General features: G+C 39.9%; 1 protein-coding gene across 1 annotated transcript in view; it reads left to right on the top strand.

Annotated features, from left to right (window-relative positions):
- Positions 1 to 21,272, top strand: part of DNAH12 (dynein axonemal heavy chain 12) — a 197,713-nt gene that overhangs the window by 60,319 nt on the left and 116,122 nt on the right. The window contains exons 17-32 of the mRNA XM_044658364.1: positions 323 to 508; positions 1,313 to 1,513; positions 2,717 to 2,911; positions 3,093 to 3,214; positions 3,310 to 3,592; positions 5,028 to 5,147; positions 7,749 to 7,905; positions 9,301 to 9,473; positions 9,675 to 9,827; positions 10,295 to 10,534; positions 11,305 to 11,550; positions 13,859 to 13,978; positions 15,161 to 15,270; positions 17,493 to 17,676; positions 18,528 to 18,668; positions 20,943 to 21,026. Coding sequence (XP_044514299.1) covers positions 323 to 508; positions 1,313 to 1,513; positions 2,717 to 2,911; positions 3,093 to 3,214; positions 3,310 to 3,592; positions 5,028 to 5,147; positions 7,749 to 7,905; positions 9,301 to 9,473; positions 9,675 to 9,827; positions 10,295 to 10,534; positions 11,305 to 11,550; positions 13,859 to 13,978; positions 15,161 to 15,270; positions 17,493 to 17,676; positions 18,528 to 18,668; positions 20,943 to 21,026 — 2,715 coding nt within the window. The remainder of the gene's footprint in view (positions 1 to 322; positions 509 to 1,312; positions 1,514 to 2,716; positions 2,912 to 3,092; positions 3,215 to 3,309; positions 3,593 to 5,027; positions 5,148 to 7,748; positions 7,906 to 9,300; positions 9,474 to 9,674; positions 9,828 to 10,294; positions 10,535 to 11,304; positions 11,551 to 13,858; positions 13,979 to 15,160; positions 15,271 to 17,492; positions 17,677 to 18,527; positions 18,669 to 20,942; positions 21,027 to 21,272) is intronic.

Below are 21,272 nucleotides of genomic sequence, written 5' to 3'. Positions count from 1 at the left end.
GCTACCCACATTCAGAGGAAGGACTGCAGGAGAGGAAACATATAAGAAAAACAATTGCTTGAACACATGGGCTGAGGCGGACATGATTGGGGATGTGGACTCGAAACTACCACCCCAATGCAACTAACAACAATTTGGAAATAGACCCTGAACAAGGACACATGTTAAAACCAGTGGAAATGTGCGTTGGCCATGGGTGGGGGGACAGCGGGGGGTGAAGGGGAAAGTGGGGGCATAAAGTATGTAAACAGGTTAAAAATGAATATTAATAAATGTTTAATAATTAAAAAAATAATAATATGAATGCTTTCCTTATAATTAGGAATTCATCCCTACCGTCACCATCCTGTGTAATCCAGGTTTGCGAAGTCGTCATTGGAAGCAGATGTCGGAGATCGCAGGATTTGATTTAACTCCAGACTCAGGGACCACCCTCAGAAAAGTATTAAAGCTAAACCTCACCCCCTTCCTGGATCAATTTGAAGTCATAAGTGCTGGAGCAAGCAAGGTAGGCAGGAAAGATATTGGAAGGACAGTCCAATGTGGGTGGGCATCGCTGCCATGGGGGTCTCTTTGGTTGGGCGCAATCTTGACTCTTGACTGGTAAGATGCTGACCAGAGAATGGCCCATCCCATCCGCAATATAAATGAATTCTTTGGCACTTAAAAATGTCTCACATTGTCGTTTTATGTTTTAAGGGGGCAAAGGGGCAAAGGAAGTTGGCCAGGATGCACCAGGCTTTCAGTTTGGATGGGTGTTGTGACATCCAGGGCTCTTTTTAGCCAGGGAGAGTAGCTGATTCCCTCCCATGGCAAATCCTATGCATCAGATCGAGTCAGAAAGACTGGAGATTGAACCTTACTTCAGATTCTTACTGGTTGGGGTACTCTGGCCAAGTTCTTTAACATTCCTCTGTAAAATGGGCTAATAAGAGCACCTTCCTTCTCGGGCTGTTGTAAAGATCCACAGAGATAAATTTGTAAAGGGCTTTGAAAACCTTAAAGTGTTATATAATTATATAATATTATTATATTATACATAATATAATTATATAATATTATATTATTTATAATATAATTATATATAAATGCTGGAGAGGAGCATAGATTCCTCATGGGCCTCATTTGTGAAATGAGGAACCTGGATTAGACAGACTTAACCCTTTCGTTGGGTTGCGACGTCCATCATTTGGCAAATGGGGAAATGGGCACCCAGAGAGGGTTAAATTATTTTCTCAGTATCATAGAAACGGTGACCGGCAGGACTAGGACAAAAACCATTACCTTGCCTAAAATCTGTCTCTCTTCCTAGGAATATTCCTTAGAGAAAGCCATGCATGCAATGATAGAAACATGGGAGGACATCATTTTTCATGTCAGTCCGTATCGGGAGACTGGAGTCAGCATCCTCTCAGCCGTGGATGAGATTCAGGCCCTCTTGGATGATCAGATTGTCAAGACTCAGACGATGAGAGGCTCCCCCTTCATTAAGCCATTTGAAAAAGAGATCAAGGTAGCGTGAATATGGCATCTGGCCTGCCTATGCCTTTTCTTCTTGTTTTTCATTTCTGTGGTCATGATAACAACAACTCTAGAGGAAGGAACAGAGAATAAATGTCATTGGCCACCTCCAATGTTTATTTTTAAAATTTGGATATTTTAAAAAACATGTAGGCATCTTTTTGTTTTAATGTCCCAGAATCCTCTTAAACCCCCATATCAGTCCCTTTTTGTGGCTTGTGGACATTTAAGCAAAATTATCTAATAGCAAATCACTTTTCACTTTTGTACCTTAGGAATTGGCAACAGAAAGGGAGTATGTGTCTTTTCTCTTTCATTCTTGGGGGGATTGGCATGAGCCATTGCATTGAAAATATGTCCATTTGTCTCTGCTTTGCCTTGACTCACCTTGGACAAGTCTTCTCATGGTTCTCTGGGTTTGTTAGCTTATTAATAATAGCTTGTTGGGGGCAGCTGGGTAGCTCAGAGGATTGAGAGCCAGGCCTAGAGATGGGAGGTCCTGGGTTCAAATCTGGCCTCAGACACTTCCCAGCTGTGTGACCCTGGGCAAGTCACTTGATCCCCATTGCCTACCCTTACCAACCACTCTTCTGCCTTGGAGCCAATACACAGTATTGACTCCAAGACGGAAGGTGAGGGTTTAAAAAAAAATAATAATACCTTGTTCCTGCTATCATCTGTCCCTTAGTTTTTGTGATGATGCCCACTAGCTGTTGGTGGTGGGGTGTCATTCCTGCCTCCCAACTACTTACATGTAGAGAAACCTTAAGGGGCAAAGGAAGTTGGGGTGCGACAGTTTCAGTCCAGATGGGAGTTGTGACAACCAGGGCTCTTTCTCGCCTGGGAGAGCAGCTGATTCCCTCCCATGGCAAACCCATTTTGAGAAATGTTATGTGACAGACGATGAAATCTGGCCAAATCAAGGTTAGGAAGCTTTAGAAGCTGCAAAAACTCTTTCTCTTATATTTTTATGTGCCTGAGAAGGTTGATGGCGGTCCTCCCTGGCTGGTCCTAATGGGATCGGCCCTTTATATAGTGCTAGAAAGTTGGCAGAGCGTCTGATGCTTCCCAGCCACCCTGGAGGACACGTTCTGGGGACATGATTATCCCCATTTTGCTGATGAGGCAAATGAGGTTCAGAGAAGTTCCCAGGCTCTTACCATCCCTCCCATAATCAGAAACTGATTGTTTGAAGGCATGGGAGGACCGTTTGATTCGAATCCAAGAAACCATTGATGAGTGGCTAAAAGTGCAGGCTCAGTGGCTTTACCTGGAGCCCATCTTCTGCTCTGAGGACATCATGCAGCAGATGCCGGAGGAGGGACGGCAGTTCCAGACAGTGGACAGACACTGGAGGGATGTCATGAAGTACTGCGTGAAAGACCCAAAGGTAAAGCTAAGCAGGATGGGGCCTGGCATTCGTTGCTCCTGCAGCGGCCCCGCTAGATTGTGCCGGGCGCCTCTGGGGCTCAGTGGGGGGCGTGCCGAGGATGGGAGTCTCTGACACAGATGCAGTCATGGAGGGCTCTTTTCCTCTTCCTGTGGGTCACCACAAGCCTGTCTTCTTCCAGGTCCTCGTGGCCACAAATTTGACGGGCTTGCTGGAGAAGCTGCAGAACTGTAATGACCTTCTGGACAAAATCATGAAAGGACTGAACGCCTACCTGGAGAAGAAGCGTCTTTTCTTCCCCCGGTACAGCGGCCGGCCAGCCTGGTGGGAGGGTGGGGATCCCGGCCGCTGCCCCGGCCCCCTGATGAAAGCGTCCCTGTTTACCTGTCCCTTCGCAGTTTCTTCTTCTTATCAAACGATGAGATGCTCGAGATCTTGTCTGAGACCAAAGATCCACTGAGGGTGCAGCCACATCTAAAGAAGTGCTTTGAGGGCATCGCCAAGCTGGAGTTCCTGCCCAACCTGGACATCAGGGCCATGTTTAGCACCGAGGGCGAGCGGGTGGAGCTCATCGGCCTCATCTCCACGGCCGAGGCCCGAGGGGCTGTCGAGAAGTGGCTCATCCAAGTGGAGGACCTGATGCTGAGGAGCATCCATCAAGTCATCGCCCTGTCCTGGATGGTGTGTGTCTGGGCTCCTCCAGAGCTGCTGGGCCCAGAGCCAGGGCAGCTTTGGCCAACGGGACCCTTTTTTATTTTAACCCTTCTTTCAATCATTATTGATTGTCAGGCAGAAGAGCGGTAAGGCCTGGGCAATGGAGATGAAGCCATTTACCCAGGGTCACACAACTAAGAAGTGTCTGAGGTCAAATTTGAACACAGGTCCTCCCCTCTCAAAGTGTGGCTCTCACCTCCTGAGCCACCTAGCTATGCCCACTGATTCTATAGGAATCCTTCCCAGCCTTCTTTTAAGTCTAGTACCTTCCTTCTGTCAATTATTCCCCATTTATCGTATCTGTTCCTTGTTTGTACATCTCTTTCATTAGACTGTGAACTCCTGGAAGTCAGGGATGATCTTTGTCCTTTTTGTAGCCCCAGCACTTAGCATAGTGCCTGGCACACAGCAGATGCTTAATAAATGTTTACTAACTGACTATTAGATGGAGTTCCTTCCCTGAAAATTCCCTCTATCAGTGAAATCACAGCTCTGGTTCTTCTGCATGTTGCTCCACTCCTCCTCCACCCTCCCACTGAGTAATACCACCAGCAATCTTTTCTTCATGTTTACAAAGTCCTTTTCCTTCTTAGGGCCCTCTTCTGAGCCTCACAATAGCCCTGTGAGGTAGATAGGACAGGCGTATCATTTTGTAGTTTAGTCTCAAACGATGTATTGTTTCTCTCTCTCTCTCTCTCTGTACTTTAAAACACTGGGAATCTTTTTTTTTTTTTAATCCATTACCTTGTATCTTAGTGTCAGTTCCCTTATGGAATTTTAGTTCATGGGAAAGACTTTATACTCTTTTAGTCATTTCCTGAAAATCCAGGGGGTTCGCTGGATAAGACCTAGCTTTTTCTTTTTTTTATCACAAAGTAGAAAGGGGTCATTACTTCCCCAGATTCCCATCACTTTTGCTTAAGTTCTATGCAATGGTTTCCTCACAGGAACATATGAATTAAAGTATAGATTGTGACCTAAAAACTCAGCAATAGAGATAGGAACTAGACTTGTGATTTCACTGGCATGGAGAACTCCCAGCTGAAGAAATTCTCTATACCAGTGCAAGCAGGCTCTTTCCCTGAAACTTAAATTCTTAGAGTTACCTAGAACACTGAGAAGTTCATGGATTTGTCTCAAACAGCCTATTTGTGTCAGAGGTGGGAATCGCTTCCAGGTTTTCCTGGCTCTGAGACCAATTCTCTCTATGCATTATGCCTTGCTCTTTCTCAGTGAGAGATCTAGTAATATCAGAAATGCTCACTACTGTCAATTCTTTAATCGACCTATTAATCCTCTTCTCTTTTGTGAGATTAATTCTTCAGACTGAGTACAAGTAATATTTTAGATATCTTGCTTGATGATAAAGAATGAAAATAAGAAATGTTTTTTCATTTTTCAGGCTTATCCACAATCCGAAAGAAAAGACTGGGTACGAGAATGGCCCGGCCAGGTAGTCCTTTGTGTCTCTCAAATGTATTGGACGATTGAGACTCAGGAAAGTATAAGTGGTGGACCAGAGGTAAAGTCATTAGGGAAATGGAAAGTGTTAGTTTTCTTTTTGCTCTTTTTGTTTTCCAGAAAGGACCAGTTTATGCCTCCTGACAGATTTGCTTCTTTGAAAATCTTGCTCATCATTGCCTAAAGGCAATGCTGAGGCCTTAGAGGCCATGCCAAAGGAGAAGAAACTCTAGTGGGGTCCACCAAGCTGGAAAGGCTTTGTGTCTACTAGCTGAGGACTAGTCTTAGCTCAGTACTGAGATTCTGTTTGGAAGCAGGTCAGCCATAGGGGTAGTGAATCCTTTACCCATGACAGCCTGCAACGTATTATCTCAGTAGGCAGAAAATAATTGGTTCACCTTTTGGGGGTTACATTAAAGTGAAAAATTAAATGAAAACAACCACCCCCTCAGTAGGAGAAAAGTGAAAATAAAAATAAGTTAGAAGAAAGGACCAACACAAAAAGAAGACTGTGTCTAATGCTAGCATTTTCAGCATGACCTATTCAGATGACCTGTTGAGGCAAAAAAAATGGGAAACAGATAAAGGAAAAGACACTTTCCTTTATGAGGTCTCAAGAGACCAAAAATTGCCTCAGCAAACACTTAGTCTATCACTTTGCCTAACCAGGGGGACATGAGAGAATACAGGTTTGAAATGGAAATCCATTTGTAAAATGTTACAGAGGGGACAGCTTTTGAGCAGTTCTGAATTGGGCTTGGAATTGAATAGGGACAGGGAATAAATTGATCTCATTTGGAAAATAGAGCAACACCTCCCACAATGCCAAACTCCTCCTTGATATAAAAATATAGTCTTTTAATTGCAGTAATCTTCTGGAGATTCCTTATGGTGATGGCTCAAAGAATATTATAATTGCCTGAGGAAGGGCAATGGAGATAAAACCATAGTGGGCACAAGAAGACTCCACTACAGTTTGTCCTCTAGAAATGGACTAAAAGAGATCATCCAGGAAATATACAATTAGAAAAGGAAGTGTGGGGTGGTCAGGTGGGGCTCCTTGCCCTGGGAGCCCATGTGCTCCCTGGAGTCTTAAGAGCTAGAAGGATAAATCTGCATTGAAAGTGGGGATCTGAGTCTCAGTGGAAGATTTGTCAGAAATGGGCCAGATTCACATAGTATGTTTAGAAGCTTAATTGTCAGCATCGATGAGATCCTACATATATATTTATAAATATTGAAGGATGGAGGCATGTAGATGACAAATTTCCACATTTCTCCTGGCCATGGGCTGTCTTGGACTAGGATTTCATCATCATGCTTCAGTGGTATACCTGCTATGTCAAGAGAAATCAGTAAAGATCCCCGGGTTATGCCCCTCACCCCAATGTATAAAATATAAGAAGGCATGGCCAGAAGTTGCGTGAATGGGTGGTGATCTTCATTGCTGCTAAGAACATCCACATAGATGAGATCACAAATCCATTTGAATATCAGATTTTCTGATAATAGTTTGATTTAGATCCATTGAAATATTTGTAGCAATATCTATTTGAATATTTTAGTATTTCTGCTTGCCATTTGAAAACATGGTGCAAATGAGATAATGTCTGGAAAGTACTTTCCAAAAGTAAGTGTAAATATCAAGATGAAAAAACTCCAATTTTAATACAGTAGAACCTTGTTTTACATAATTTCAACACATGCAAATTCAAGTATACTTGATTGGGAATTGGAAAAAAATAAAAGCAGAAAAATATTCAATAAAATTTTTAATTATCTACTACGTCTGCTCCATTTTCCCAAGTGCCATAAAATCTCGAAGCAGTTTGCCCAATGGTGCTTGTTCTCCCTCTGAGAAGTGTTAGTGTGAGCCATTACATTGTTTTGAGCCAAATATCAGCTCCCACATTAGCCTTTGTTTATTTAGTTTTTAATAATGGCCCCGAAGTCCAAGAATAGTGATGCTGGGATCTCAAAGAAGCCTAAGAAAAGTAGTAAAGTGCCTGGGCACATTCATAAAAGAAATATTAAATAACGGGGTTCGCTATCATGTGTGATTTTTAGCTTTCGCCAAGGGTCTTGGAACGTATTGGCTGTGTAAAACAAGGTTCTATTGTATTTCTATTTTGTCAGGTCTATAGACAAGATGATTACTTCCCATGCCTCCGTTTTAGAATGGATTAAAAAAAACAGTGATAGGCTTTGCTACTAACAGCAATACAATGATCCAAAATAATTCTGCATGAAAAGGAATGCTCTCCACCTCTAGAGAAAGAATTGCGGGAATAAAAATGCAGAAGAAAACATAATTTATCACTTGTTTATTTGGGCACATGTTTTGGGGTTTTGGTTTTACAAGATTATTCACTTACAAAAATGAATAAGATGAAAATAAGTTTTGAGTGATAATATATGTATAACCCACACTGAATTGTTTGTCAGCTCCAGGAGAGGATAGGGAAGAAGGAAGGGAGGCGACATGAATCATGTAACTTTGGAAAACTTATGTGGAAATTTGTTATTAAAAAATAAAGATAAAACATTTAAAAATTAATTAAAAACTTAGCAAAAATAATATTGTGAATATTGAATATCTAATTGCTATTATGTGCTTGAAATTCAGGATGACAGCTTCACATGAATGTTTTTCCTTTTGTAGGGTCTAAGGGAGTACTATAAAAAACTTCAGCTTCAACTCAATGACATTGTGAATCTGGTCCGAGGGAAGCTGTCTAAACAGACCAGGATTACTCTGGGGGCTTTGGTTACTATTGATGTACATGCTCGGGATGTGGTCATGGATATGATTGAAGCGGGTATGGGACTTCTTTTCTTAAATCTTCAGGATCAAATAATTAGAAGCTGTCAAAATCAAATACTGAGCTTTGTTGTTCCCTGAACCAAATGTAAAGAAAAAAAGAAGTAGTCAAAGATTGTCTGAACCAATTGGACTATTGTGAGTGTGTAAAAATCAAACAAGTCAGAGGCCTGAAGACATATCCAGTATGGTCTGAGACCCTGATTATTTTTTTACCTTTTTAAAAGTTAAAAATTATTTATTTAATAGAATTTATTCCCAAGTATCTCAGCCTCTTCTTCTCTTCCTACACCATAGAATATATTACCTGACCAATATATATAAAAATATATATTTAAAAAACCCCAGGGGGCAGCTGGGTAGCTCAGTGGATTGAGAGATGGAAAGTCCTAGGTTCAAATCTGGCCTCAGACACTTCCTAGCTGTGTGACCCTGGACAAGTCCCTTGACCCCCATTGCCCACCCTTACCACTCTTCTGCCTTGGAGCCAATACACAGTATTGACTCCAAGATGGAAGGTAAGGGTTTAAAAAAATAATAAAAAACCCTCAAAGACTATATATAGTCTTTTGTTTTTTCATTTTTCAGTTCTTTCTCTACAGGGCTGGACATTCACATATACTAATCTTTTTCAAATACTAAATCTGTAGCTGTATATAATATTCTCTTGGTTCTATTTGTTTCATTCTTCATTACTTCATCTAGATATTCCCAAGTTCTAAAAAAAAAATTAATGCCCCTTCTGCCTTACAATTTGTCCCTGGATGCTGAGAAAATGTGCGAGGATACTGAGGACAAGATGCTTGAGGCAAGGATGTGTTGTAAGGTAGTTGAGGGGTTTCTCCCAAGAAGATTGCAAGAAGATTAATCTTATTCCTATTTTATACTATGATTATGGTTATGATTTATTTTCTTTTGATCAGTGATTTATGATTTTTGAACTTAGTTATTCAATCAACTAGTAAGTGAGCTATTACTATTAAATCAATAGTTTACAACTTAATTTATTAACTATAGGTTACAACTTAGATTATATGATTAAATCTATAACTGTAATTTAGATAAAGTTGGGTTAATAGAGTAATCTTTTCATAGTTTTGCCTTTTACTTGTTCCTGTGAAACCATGGCCCAGTCATTTAATTCTTTTTGGACTTCAGAGTTTTCTTATTTATAAAATAAAGGGTTTGGATTGGAGAGCCTCTAAGATCTTTCCAGCTTTAAATCTATGTGCCTTAACATATTATTTTTTCTTCCTTCAATATAGTTTTCCTTAAATTTGTAATTTGAACAAAAAACAAAACAAAACAAACCAATGTCAGCTCTAGAATACTATGGGAATATTTCTTTTTAGGGATTTTTTTTCTTTTCTCATTTTAATTATCTTCTTCCTAGGTGTCTCACATGATACAGATTTCCAGTGGCTTGCTCAACTCCGTTATTATTGGGAGCGGGAGAATGTTCGGGTGCGAATCATTAATTGCAATGTAAAATACGCTTATGAGTACCTTGGCAACTCACCTCGCCTGGTCATCACCCCTCTAACTGACAGATGCTACCGGACCTTGGTAGGCTTCTTCTTTCACTTGATCAGGGAATCTGGAATTTTTACATTCCATTGACACAAGCATCCCAAAATGTTTAATGAGAGTAGTTATGACCTCATAATCTTTTTAGAAACAGGTTGCCAATAATCATGCTTTCTATTAAGTATAGGGATATTTAAACAAATAAATTGTTCACTTTTAATAAATGTTTACTTTTTCCAGATAGGAGCCTTTTATTTAAATCTTGGGGGTGCACCTGAGGGCCCTGCAGGCACAGGGAAAACAGAAACTACTAAGGATTTGGCTAAGGCCTTGGCTGTCCAATGTGTTGTCTTCAACTGCTCTGATGGTTTAGATTACTTGGCCATGGGAAAGGTAATTGACATTAAACGATGATTAAATAATGGCAAAATTGTAAATCTGTATGGACATCTCCATTTAATTTTCCCATGGAAAATCCTATTTGGATATGAGTTGAATGATATCTTGCTAATCTTTGGGTAATTATAAAGATACAGCCCCATTTTGTTTCTTTTATGTGAATTAAATGATAATTTTGAGTAATTTTGAGCAGGGGTTGAGCTGAGCAGAACCCTTCCTAACAATTGGGGCTTTCCAAAAGTGAGATGGAATGCCTCAGGGGGTGGTAGGGTTTCCCTTTGGTGGAGTCTTATTCTTGAAGCACAAGATAACTGACCACTTGGCATGGGACGTTGTAGGGAGATTCTTGGTCAGGTATGGGTTGGATTAAATGACTACCAACATCTCTTTAGCAACTGTGATATTCTGTGACTCCTTGATTCATCTACCTGAAAACAACCATGTTTCTCTGTTACCCCTAGTTTTTTAAAGGTTTGGCCTCTTCTGGTGCATGGGCGTGTTTTGATGAATTTAATAGAATTGAGCTGGAAGTCTTGTCCGTGGTCGCTCAGCAGATCCTTTGCATCCAGAGAGCCATCCAGTTGAAGTTGGAAGTATTTAATTTTGAGGGGACAGAACTGAAGCTCAACCCAAACTGCTTTGTTGCTATTACCATGAATCCTGGCTATGCTGGGCGCTCTGAACTGCCAGATAACCTTAAGGTTAGGTTACTTAAACATTCTGAATTCATCTGCCACAAACAACCACCACAAACTATAAGAAGGCAAAATGAGAACAAAATAATGAGATTAATTATGGTGATAGTGATAATTTAACCACTTGGGCAGTACACCAAAAATGAAGTAGAAAAGAAGAATGAATGGCAAGGTTTCCCCACAAGAACTATTTCTATTTGAACTCGAAAAAAAAAATAACAATGATAATAATGATAATCGATGGCAATAGTGATCGAAAGTTTGCAAAGCTCTTTTGAGATACTGTTTTGACTGATCACCACACCCCAGGGAGGACTCTCCCCGTTATTATTATCTCCATTATATAGATGAAGGAACTGAGCAAAGAAATTAAGTGACTTGTCCAAAGTCATAATTTATTTCAGAGTCAGGATTTGGGCCCAGGTATTGTTTGATTCAACATCCAACGTATTTTCTCTTATACCACACTACTTCCCAGGGACTATTTCTTTATAACCAAATCTATTAGAATTTTTGTAATTTTCTCATTTGTTTGAGACTTCCTTTTTGTCTGTCCTGGTCTCTGAAAAGCAGAATTGGATATTCCAATGAATCTATGATTATCTTGTTGATGTGGGTGATCAGTTTTTCTCTTCCCTTTCAGCGAGGGCAAACCTTGGCCTCTGAGGGGTGGACTCTGCCCGTTATAAATAATCTATGATTTTCTATTGTCATTGTTGCTCTTGTTCTTGACTTTAAAAGTCTGTCTAACTATCTTCTCTTTGATGGTGGGTTAGGTTCTCTTCCGGACAGTGGCCATGATGGTCCCCAACTATGCCCTCATTGCAGAAATCTCTCTCTACTCTTATGGGTTTCTGAATGCCAAGCCTCTGTCCGTGAAGATCGTGATGACCTACAGGCTCTGCTCGGAACAGCTTTCATCCCAGTTTCATTATGACTATGGCATGCGAGCCGTCAAAGCAGTGCTGGTAGCAGCTGGCAATCTCAAGCTGAAATTTCCAGATGAAAATGAAGATATCCTTGTAAGGACACATCAGAGCCATTTCTTGGTTGGGAGGAGATCTGGTTTCTAGGATCTCTGTTTCTTTAGTGAGGTTGATAAGAGAGGAAAGAAAAAGGTGCAGCTATAACTGGGCCAAGGTGCCTGAGACTTTGCCCGAGAGTGTCAAATTTGGACATATCTGGTGGTTTATAGTTCTTTGGCAGAATGAAAACAGCAGACATGAGCACTTACCTATGGTTTCATTAATATGGGGAAATTGCAGTGTAGAAACTCCTACTTAAATTGATTTTTAGGCCCAACCAAAATTCTACCTTCTATGGCAAGCCTTCCCCATCTGTAATTTTCAGACTTTTAGAATTGTCTAGGAAGTATTAAGTGACTTGTCTAGAGTCACCCATCTGGAATGTGTCAGATATGGGAGCAGAACCTTGGTTTTCCTGATTCTGAAACCCTTGTCTACTGAAACTTTGTCTGGTGGGCCCTTTACGTGTTAGCACCCTTGTTGGCAAGAATTGGTAAGCTTCCAGGGCATGGGCTGGGATGAGCTGCTTCCCTAGCCCACCTTGCTTCTTGTTCTTTTGCCTGGCTGTGCACAACTTGTAACACAGTCCTTGGATACAGAAATTCCTTCTTGTGACTCTAAAAATAATGTGAGCATCTGAATAATTCCCTTTTCATTATCATAATGATATTGGTGATTTCATTTATGATATTTTCATTATGGTAATGATAATTTTTTTTGCTTTGCAACTCTTGATTATTTTTTAATTTAAAAATTTTTATTGATTAATTAATTTGGAATATTTTCCCATGGTTACATGATTCTTGTTGTCTCCCTCCCCTCTTCTCTCCTCCATCCCAAAGTTGACAAGCAATTTTTCTGGGTTGTACATATATTATCACTCAAATCCTATTTCCATATTATTCATTTTTATAAGTGAATAATCTTTTAAAACCAAAACTCCAAATCGTATACCCATATATACAAGTGATAAATCATATGTTTTCTTCTATTTCTGCTCCCACGGTTCTTTCTCTAGATGTGGATAGTATTTTCTCATAAGTCCCACAGGATTGTCCTGGATCATTGCATTGCTGCTAGTAGCAAAGTCTATTACATTTGATTGTCCCACAGTGTATCTGTCTCTGTGTACAATATTCTCCTGGTTCTGCTCATTTCACTCTGCATCAGTTCATGGAGTAGTTCATATAGAAATCAAGCAGTTCATCATTCCTTACAGCATAGTAGTATTCCATCCCCATCAGATACCACAATTTGTTCAGCCTTTCCCCAATTGAGAGATACTCCCTCATTTTCCAATTTTTTTGCTTTGGTAATGATAATGTAAAGGAAAAACTTTAGCCACTAATATACTAATTACTTTTCAATATGAACTTAAAAATTTTTATTTTCCCCCAATTACATGTAAAAACAATTTTTAATATTCCATTTTTACATTTTTGTACTCTTCTCTCTGAGGCAGTAAGCAATCTGATATGTATTTTACATGTGTAATCATCTACATGAAGTATTTATTTTTATTTTTTTAACCCTTACCTTCTGTCTCAGAATAAATGCTAAGAAAGAACAGCAATCAGATTTAAATGTTCTGCCCAGGGTCACATAGTTAAGAAGTGTCTGAAGCCCATTTTGAACCTGGGACCTCCTGAATCCAGGCTTGGTATTCTATTCACTCTCTATCTACTTACCTACCACTTACACGAACTCTTAAGATAGTTTACATATTATTAGAATTTTGTAAGAGATTTTATTTTATTTTTAAATATGTTTTATTGATGCCTTTTAAAAAACATCATTCACTTCCATCGAACCTTCCTTTGTAACAAAGATAAATAGTTAAGCAAAACCTACTGACAAAGTGATCTCTTCTGCCTGTGTATTATGTATTTTGCCCCCCCCCCCCCCCCCCGTGGTTCCCATTTTTCTTTTGAGAAGAGGGAAGTGAATTTCACTATCTTTTCTTTGGGACAAATATTGATCACTGCACCCAATTTGGGTTTAGCTGCCTTATGGTTCTGTTTCCATTTATATGACTATAGATTTGACAGATATTACAACTCTTCTGACTCCATCTGTATTGGTTCACTTGTGTATTCCTGTGGTTTTCTGAATTTCTCATATTCCTTACTTATCATGGGCACAGTCTGTTTCTCCCTTTCCCCAATCTGTGGGCTCTCAACCTATTTCCAGTCTTTTTTTTTCCCTCTCACAATAAAGCAGTGCTATGCCTATCTAAGCATGGGTGGGCTTTATGGGGATTTTAGTGTGCTCTGGATAATCAGCTTTCTGCACTTGGCCATTTCAGCTTCTTCGCTCAATTAAGGATGTGAACGAGCCCAAATTTCTGTCCCACGACATACCCTTGTTTAATGGAATAACTAGTGACCTGTTTCCAGGCATCAAACTCCCAGAAGCTGATTACAATGTAAGTACCCTTGTTAGGCGACTTTTTTTTTTTCTAACAGTCTTCTCATTGATGAATTAATTCCTCCAAATTAATTTAAAAAGTAAGTTGCTGCAGGCTTTAGAATGAGGCACTGAGTTAAGGAACTTTCTTAAAGGCAGATTAAATGAGTTTCTGAGCTTTCCAGGGTTTGGTACGAGGAAGAATGGGATTCTAGCCATGGAAAATGTCTTACGTGAGGAAAAAGAACATTTTGTTTCTCAGGATGAAGTACATCATTCAATTGTCAGACTCATAACTAGTAAATTGGTGAATTTGGTGAATTTTATTGGTGAATGTTGGCGAATTGGATGACTTTGTCCCAGGGCCTAATCCAGAGAAGCACACCTTTTCCCCACCAGTGTCTGTTCTCTTCCGCTAGCCTGGGCCAGCGTGGGCAAAACCCTCACCAGCCTGACCCTTTGGGCAAATGTCCTGGGAGAGGGGGCAGATTGGATCCCCCCATCTTTGAGAGTCAAGTAGAAGGCTGGCCCTGAGATTTACTTTCATCCCAAGCCTGTTGGGTCATATGATGGGCCAGTTGCCCCTCTCTTTTCATAACTTACCTGGACAGTCTCCATACTGCATATGACACCTTCTCCCTTGTTCCTCTGACTGAAATGGTCTCACCCAATTGCGTGTGTGTGTGTTTTCATTGGGATTTGTTTTTGTTTCAGCTTCACATGAACATATTTGTAATTATGGATCTACAAATCTGATAATTAGCACAATTTGAGCTAAAAATAAGGCAAATTGGAAATGGTAATTTGATCTAATGAATATTACAGAAGATTATTTTCATGTAATATCTAAAGCTGCCATTGTTGTCATTTATGTTGCATGACGGGATGTTATTTACACCATAAGGAATAGCGGGCTATCTGATCTAACTTTGCATCTTTTCCAGTGCCTACCACAGTACTGTATGCATAACTGGAGCCTGAATGTGGGTCTGAATTATTTTAGAAATATTTTGATCTTGCCATTTTTTATGCAGTGTTTGGAAAATGTTCCTCGTTTTTACATAGAGAGACATGTCATTGGTTAAATGTATTTACTTTCAAGTAGGAGAAATATTTTATCATGCTTCAGTCAAAGTTCATAATTTATTAAGGACCTCTTCCATTAAGGAAGCAACTTTGTCTCATTTTTGTTTTAATTTAGGATTTTCTGGAATGTGCTCACGAGTGCTGCAAAGAGCACAACCTTCAACCTGTGAAAGTGTTTCTTGATAAAATGATTCAGACATATGAAATGATGATTGTTAGACATGGGTAAGATTATTTTGCCTTCTCAATTGGTGTTTTCAGCTGTTACATGCTTATTCTCAGCAATGAGGTGATTAAAGGAATGGGCATGAGCAAGATGGTGGAGCCAAATACTGGGGCCAGTGTAAGGCTGCAGATGAAGAAGGATCCTCTCACCTCTGTCTTTGATCCTATAGGGTTAGGAACTCCATCCAAAGTTCATGGTTTTAGATGGGGCTGGCTTAATTCGGAAAGTCTTCAGAAGTCTTTATCCAGCTATTTTTTTTAAACCCTTACCTTCTGTCTTAGAATCAATACTGTGTATTGGTTCCAAGGCAGATGATTGGTAAGGGCTAGGCAATGGGGGTGAAGTGACTTGCCCAGGGTCACATATCTGGGAAGTGTCTGAGGCCAGATTTGAACCTAGGAACTCCTGTCTCTAGGTTTGGCTCTCAATCCACTGAGCTACCCTTTTATCCAGCTATTAATGAATAGCAGAACTCTTCTTCATCTGAAAGCAGGGATAAGTTTAATTTAAAGCAGAACTAGGGGAGGAAGAGTGAATCTTTCTTCCCTTTCATGATTGATCCATTCTGTGGTGTAGATAGAATCAATTAATCAACATTTATTTATTCATTTTCCAAGCTAATTAATTAGAGTATTTTCCCATGGTTACATGATTCATGTCCTTTCCCTTCCCTCTTCCTTCCCCCCCTTCCCTGAGATGACAAGCAGTTCCACTGGGTTATCCATGTATCATTGTTCAAAACCTATTTCCATGTTATTATTTGCAATAGAGTGATTATTTAAAGTCAAAATCCCCAATAATATACCCCTTGAATCATGTGATCAGTTCTGTGTTTTCTTCTGTGTTTCTACTTTCACAATTCTTTCTCTAGATGTGGAGAGAGTTCTTTCTCATAAATCCCTCGGATTTTTTTATGTCCTGGATCACTGCATTACTGCTAGTAGAGAAGTCCATCACATTCTCAATCAACATTTATTGAGTTCCTACTGTGTGCCAAACTGTTGTGTTAAGTGCTGGGGATAGAAAGAGAGGCAAAAGGCAGTCCCTGGCCTCAACATAGAGAGGCACTCTTCTTCCCCACAGTGACTGCTTTTCTTTGCAAACCTGGGTCATCGTGGGCAAAACCCTCACCAGAATGACTCTTGGTGTAGATCTTATACCTTTGATATATAGAAGAGTTGAAATTAGTACAAATTAGTACACAAGGAAAGAAGAACCACCCAAAACCCACTCATAGTCTATGACAGTAGTTCTTAATCTGAGGTCCATGAACTTAAAAAAAAATTTGTTTTTGATTACTGCATTTCAGTATAATTGATTTCTTTGGTCATCCTATGTATTTTAAGTATTTAAAAACCATTAGTACAAGAAGGTGTCCCTAGGGACTGCCAAAGGTGTCCAGGACACACAAAAGGTTCAGATCTTGTGATGATGGGTCAGTCAACTGGACCATTCCTTGAATTTTGATTGCTTCCTGTTACTCTGTCCCTATTTCCCACTGAAATAAGCAAGGAGGAGTTTATTGTCTCCATCCTTGTCATGATTTAGGACTTGATTTTGTAAACGTGGAAATTTTAAATCAAGATTGAAGATGGAGAGGACATGTTCTTTTTGGCTGATTTCAGCTAGAGAGAGGAAACCAAGGAATGAGAAACAATGGAAATTCAAGAAGAGATTCGTTTGTTCTTTTCCGGATATTGTGCACCAATTCTATCTTTTCTAGTACATCTTTTTATTTTTTGATTGAAAATTTTTATTTAATTAATTGATTTAAAATATTTTTCCATAGTTACATGATTCATGTTCTTTCCCTCCTCTCTTTGCCTCCCCCCACCCAGCCAACAAGCAATTCCACTGGATTTTACATCTGTCATTGATCAAGACCTATTTCCATATTATTAATATTTGCATTAGGGTGATCATTTAGAGTCTACATTCCCAATCATATCCCCAGCAACCCATGTGATCAAGCAGTTGTTTTTCTTCTGTGTTTTTACTCCCACAGTAAATAGATAGTGTTCTTTCTTATAGGTCCCTCAGAATTGTCCTGGATCATTGCATTGCTGCTAGTAGAGATTTTCTAGTACATCTAAAGGAATTCTGTCTACAGTACAGAGTGGATCAGTGACCTCTGGAGAGATTTCTGGGTACCAGTTAGATCACAGGTCCATTCCTCATTGCTAACACTTCCAAACCTGATTGTATAATAATTGTCTAAAAGGTTCATGCTTGTTGGGGAACCTTATGCGGGGAAGACGAAGGTTCTGCATGTTTTGGCTGACACGCTTTCGCTTATGAATGACCGCTCATATGGAGAGGAAGAGAAGGTCATCCACAGGACGGTGAACCCCAAATCGATCACAATGGGACAGCTTTTTGGCCAGTTTGATCCTGTCTCTCATGAGGTGGGAAACTTAAGCCACTTTTGTAACCCCTTTCACTTGCAAAGCCCAGATTTTCCCTTCCTTGGATGTCTTTCTGTTCCTGTGATTCTAGGGCCTCTTTGTCCTGCCCCTCCCCACAAAGAAATTATAGTTTTAGGGAATAAAATCCTCAACCCTGCCCCCACAATCCTTTTTGTAAAAAAAAAAAACCAACTTTATCCACTAAAAATGAACCACATTTAAACAACCCCCTCTTCATCAAGTCCTTCAGCTAACCCTAAAATAAGAAATTTCTTGATCTATTAGGTTTTTTTTTTTAATGGGGAACTTGCTTCAGTGTACATTTTCTCATCCTACATTTTTAGGAGAAACAACTCTTCCTTGATTAGTCAATACCAACCTTCCTTGGTGATATAAGTGTGACTCTGTTCATGTACCCTATTGTGATAGCCCTTTTTTCCTTTGTTAAGATGAAACAGCCATTTGACTGTGCCTTTTTATTTCTATTGTCTACAGAAACCCAATATAATTATTTCCCAATTATATGTAATAAAAAATTTCAACATATCTTTTCCAAAGTTATAAGATCCAAAATATTTCCCTCTATTTCTGCTCCCTTCCCGGAGACAGTAAGCTATTTAATCTTGCAAAACATTGGTCATTGTTATAAGAGAATACTCATATAATCAAATAAAAACACAAATAAACTAATATGAAAGATAGTGTCCTTTGCTCTGCATTCTGAACCCAACAATTCTTCTCTGAAGGGGGATAACATTCTCGTCATAAATCTCTCAGAATTTTCCTGGATCATCTGAATTTCCTTTTTAAAATGCAGTTTCCCATCTCTTTCCTTCCCTTGTTTCTCCCAGTGGACAGATGGCATTGTTGCCAATACCTTTAGAGAATTTGCCCTGTCAGAGACACCAGACCGCAAATGGGTGGTATTTGATGGTCCCATCGATACACTGTGGATTGAAAGCATGAACACAGTGTTGGATGACAACAAAAAGGTAAATGATCTGTAGTAAAAGTGATTGGAATTCAAAAGAAAAATAAAGAATTCTTAAAAAGTGTAAAGCAGCTACAAAATGGCTTAGGCTAACTAATTAGCATCTGGAAGGTTCAGAGGACATCTATTCCAACCTCTGCCAGATTCCTGTGTCTGGACCATATCTCCTCCTTGGAAATTTCCAGGGATGGGGAGCTCACCACTGTTCAAAGTTGTATATTTAGTATTTAGGATATAGAATTATATAATGGATATGTATAATATGTGTGTATATATAATATATATAATGTATATGTGTAATAGAATTGCATAATGGATAATTGTATAATGGACAATATAGTGTTCTGGATATAGAATTGGAAAGGACCTCCAAGGCCAGCTAGTCCAACCCCCTTATTTTGCAGATGAGACTAGGGGCCAGCTAGGTGACTTGCCCAGGGTCCTATGGGAGGAAACATCAAAGGTGGGATTTAAATGGTGAGCCTCTGTACTATAAAGCCAATCTATTGTACAGCTCTGGGGGATAGTGCTAGTGATTTGTTATTTTGTGATAAACTCTAATAGTTTAAAACTTCAACAGGACTTTTGGGGGTATTCTATATTGACCCAAAGTTTGACTCCCAGTAACTTCCATCCATGAGTCCTAGTCCCACCCTCTGGGCATCAGCAACAAAGTCTGATCTCTCTTCTACTTGGCAGTCCTTGATGATGGCTGTTGTACCTTTCCTCTTGCCTGGGTCTTCTCATCTAACCGACTAAGCGCCCGGGCTTCTTCAACCAATCTGTGAATGGCATTTTTTAGTCCCTTCACCATTTAGAACCCTCCTCCTTCCCCTACCTCTTTATCTGGACCTGCTCCAGCTTTTCAATGGTCCTTCAAAACCAAACTGCCCATAACTGAACATGGTACTCCTTGGGTAGCCCAAATTTCAGCTAGCTCCAAATAGTGAAAAGGGGATAATAGTCATGTAGATCGAAGACTGGAGGAGTAAGGCTCTAATTGCATTTTCTTAAATTCAGAAAATTTGAATACATTGATTAGAAATCTAGGCAGGGCATTTTGTGGTTCTCAGGGACCTCAGAGACCCTCTGGTCCAGTCTTCTCTTTTTATTGATGAGGATCATGGAATCCTAGAGAACAGAAGGGGCGCTTAGAAGTCTCATCTGACCCTTGAGTGGAGGAAACCCTGCTAAGAGAATGTGGACGAGGAGGAGGAAGGGAGAGAAAAGAGAGGTGAAGGGACCACACCACGTGAAGAAGGCTGTTAGCACCACTGACTCACAGAGGTGGAGAGACCTCAGAGGGTACCTAGTCTAGGCTAGCCTCAATCAACCTTCCTACCAGCTTCCAGCTGAAAAACTCTAGTGATGGGCAGCTCAGCTTGTTCCCTTTTTGGAACCTCTGCTTGCAATAATAACAACAATAATGACAATAATAACTATATTTGTAGCCTAAAACTATATTTATAATTTATGTACCTTTTTAAGATTTGCAAAATGCTTCCCATATATTATTTTATTTGATCCTTATGACAACCCTGGGAGGCAGGTGCTATTATTATTCCTATTTGGCAAATGAGGAGGCTGAGGCACAGCGTTAAGTGCATGCCCAGTGACACAGAGGTAGTAAGTGTCTGAATCAAGATTCGAACCCAGGTCTTTTTGAGGCTAAGCCCTATCTATCCACTGGGTCATCTGATTTTTCCTTATGTAGAGCTGAGAAATACCTTTGTGTACCTTCTGTCCACTGGTCCTAAATGGATAATAGGCACAATTATGCAGTCAATTCTCGAGGATTTTAAAAAAGAGAAACATTAACAAACTGGATGATAAGTGAGGTAGTGATGAGACTTAGAACTCAGCCATTAGGTGATGGTGAAGGGCTGAAGGACCTTGAGCAATTAACTCGGAGAAGAAGAGACTTGTGGCAGGGCCGGGGATGGGAATAACTGCTCATATATGGTATTAGAAGAGGGATCATAGGGGTCTTAGAAGTCCTCTGCTTCACCCCCCGATTTTGCAGGCGATCTTGTTGAGATCTAAAACTGTTAAGTGGCAGAGGCAGAATTCAAACTCAGGCCCTCAGTCTCCAAATCCATAGCTCTTTTTCGATGCACTGAACCATGGATAACCTGATTCTGGGATCTTTTAAGAAATGGAAACAAATGTAGTTGGGATATATGCCTGACTTTCTACCTGGACCAAGTTCTTAGTTGACGTCTTTGAAAGATGGGGATTAGATTTTCTTATCTGTCCTTGTAATCACTGTCTTCAGCTTTGCTTGATGAGTGGAGAAATTATCCAGATGTCTGCTCAGATGAGTCTCATCTTTGAAGCCATGGACCTTTCCCAGGCCTCGGTAAGTTAACCTAGGGGAAGTTGAGGATGACCAGGAGGTTTAGCTGGGAAAAAGGACTTTTCACCTTTGAGCTTCAACCTTTTCTCTTCTACGTTTATATCCCCAATAGATCAAAGAAAGTAGAAAGGAACCAAACAAGTACCAAATTAAATGGGCATTTCTAAATACACAGTAGAAAAAAGACAATCCTTCATAGAACTTTGTTGTTTCCTTCCTTCCTTCCTTCCTTCCTTCCTTCCTTCCTTC

The sequence above is a fragment of the Gracilinanus agilis genome, chromosome 1, assembly GCF_016433145.1.
Source record: "Gracilinanus agilis isolate LMUSP501 chromosome 1, AgileGrace, whole genome shotgun sequence".
NCBI lineage: Eukaryota > Metazoa > Chordata > Mammalia > Didelphimorphia > Didelphidae > Gracilinanus > Gracilinanus agilis.
This window is presented reverse-complemented; position numbering and strand designations above follow the sequence as displayed.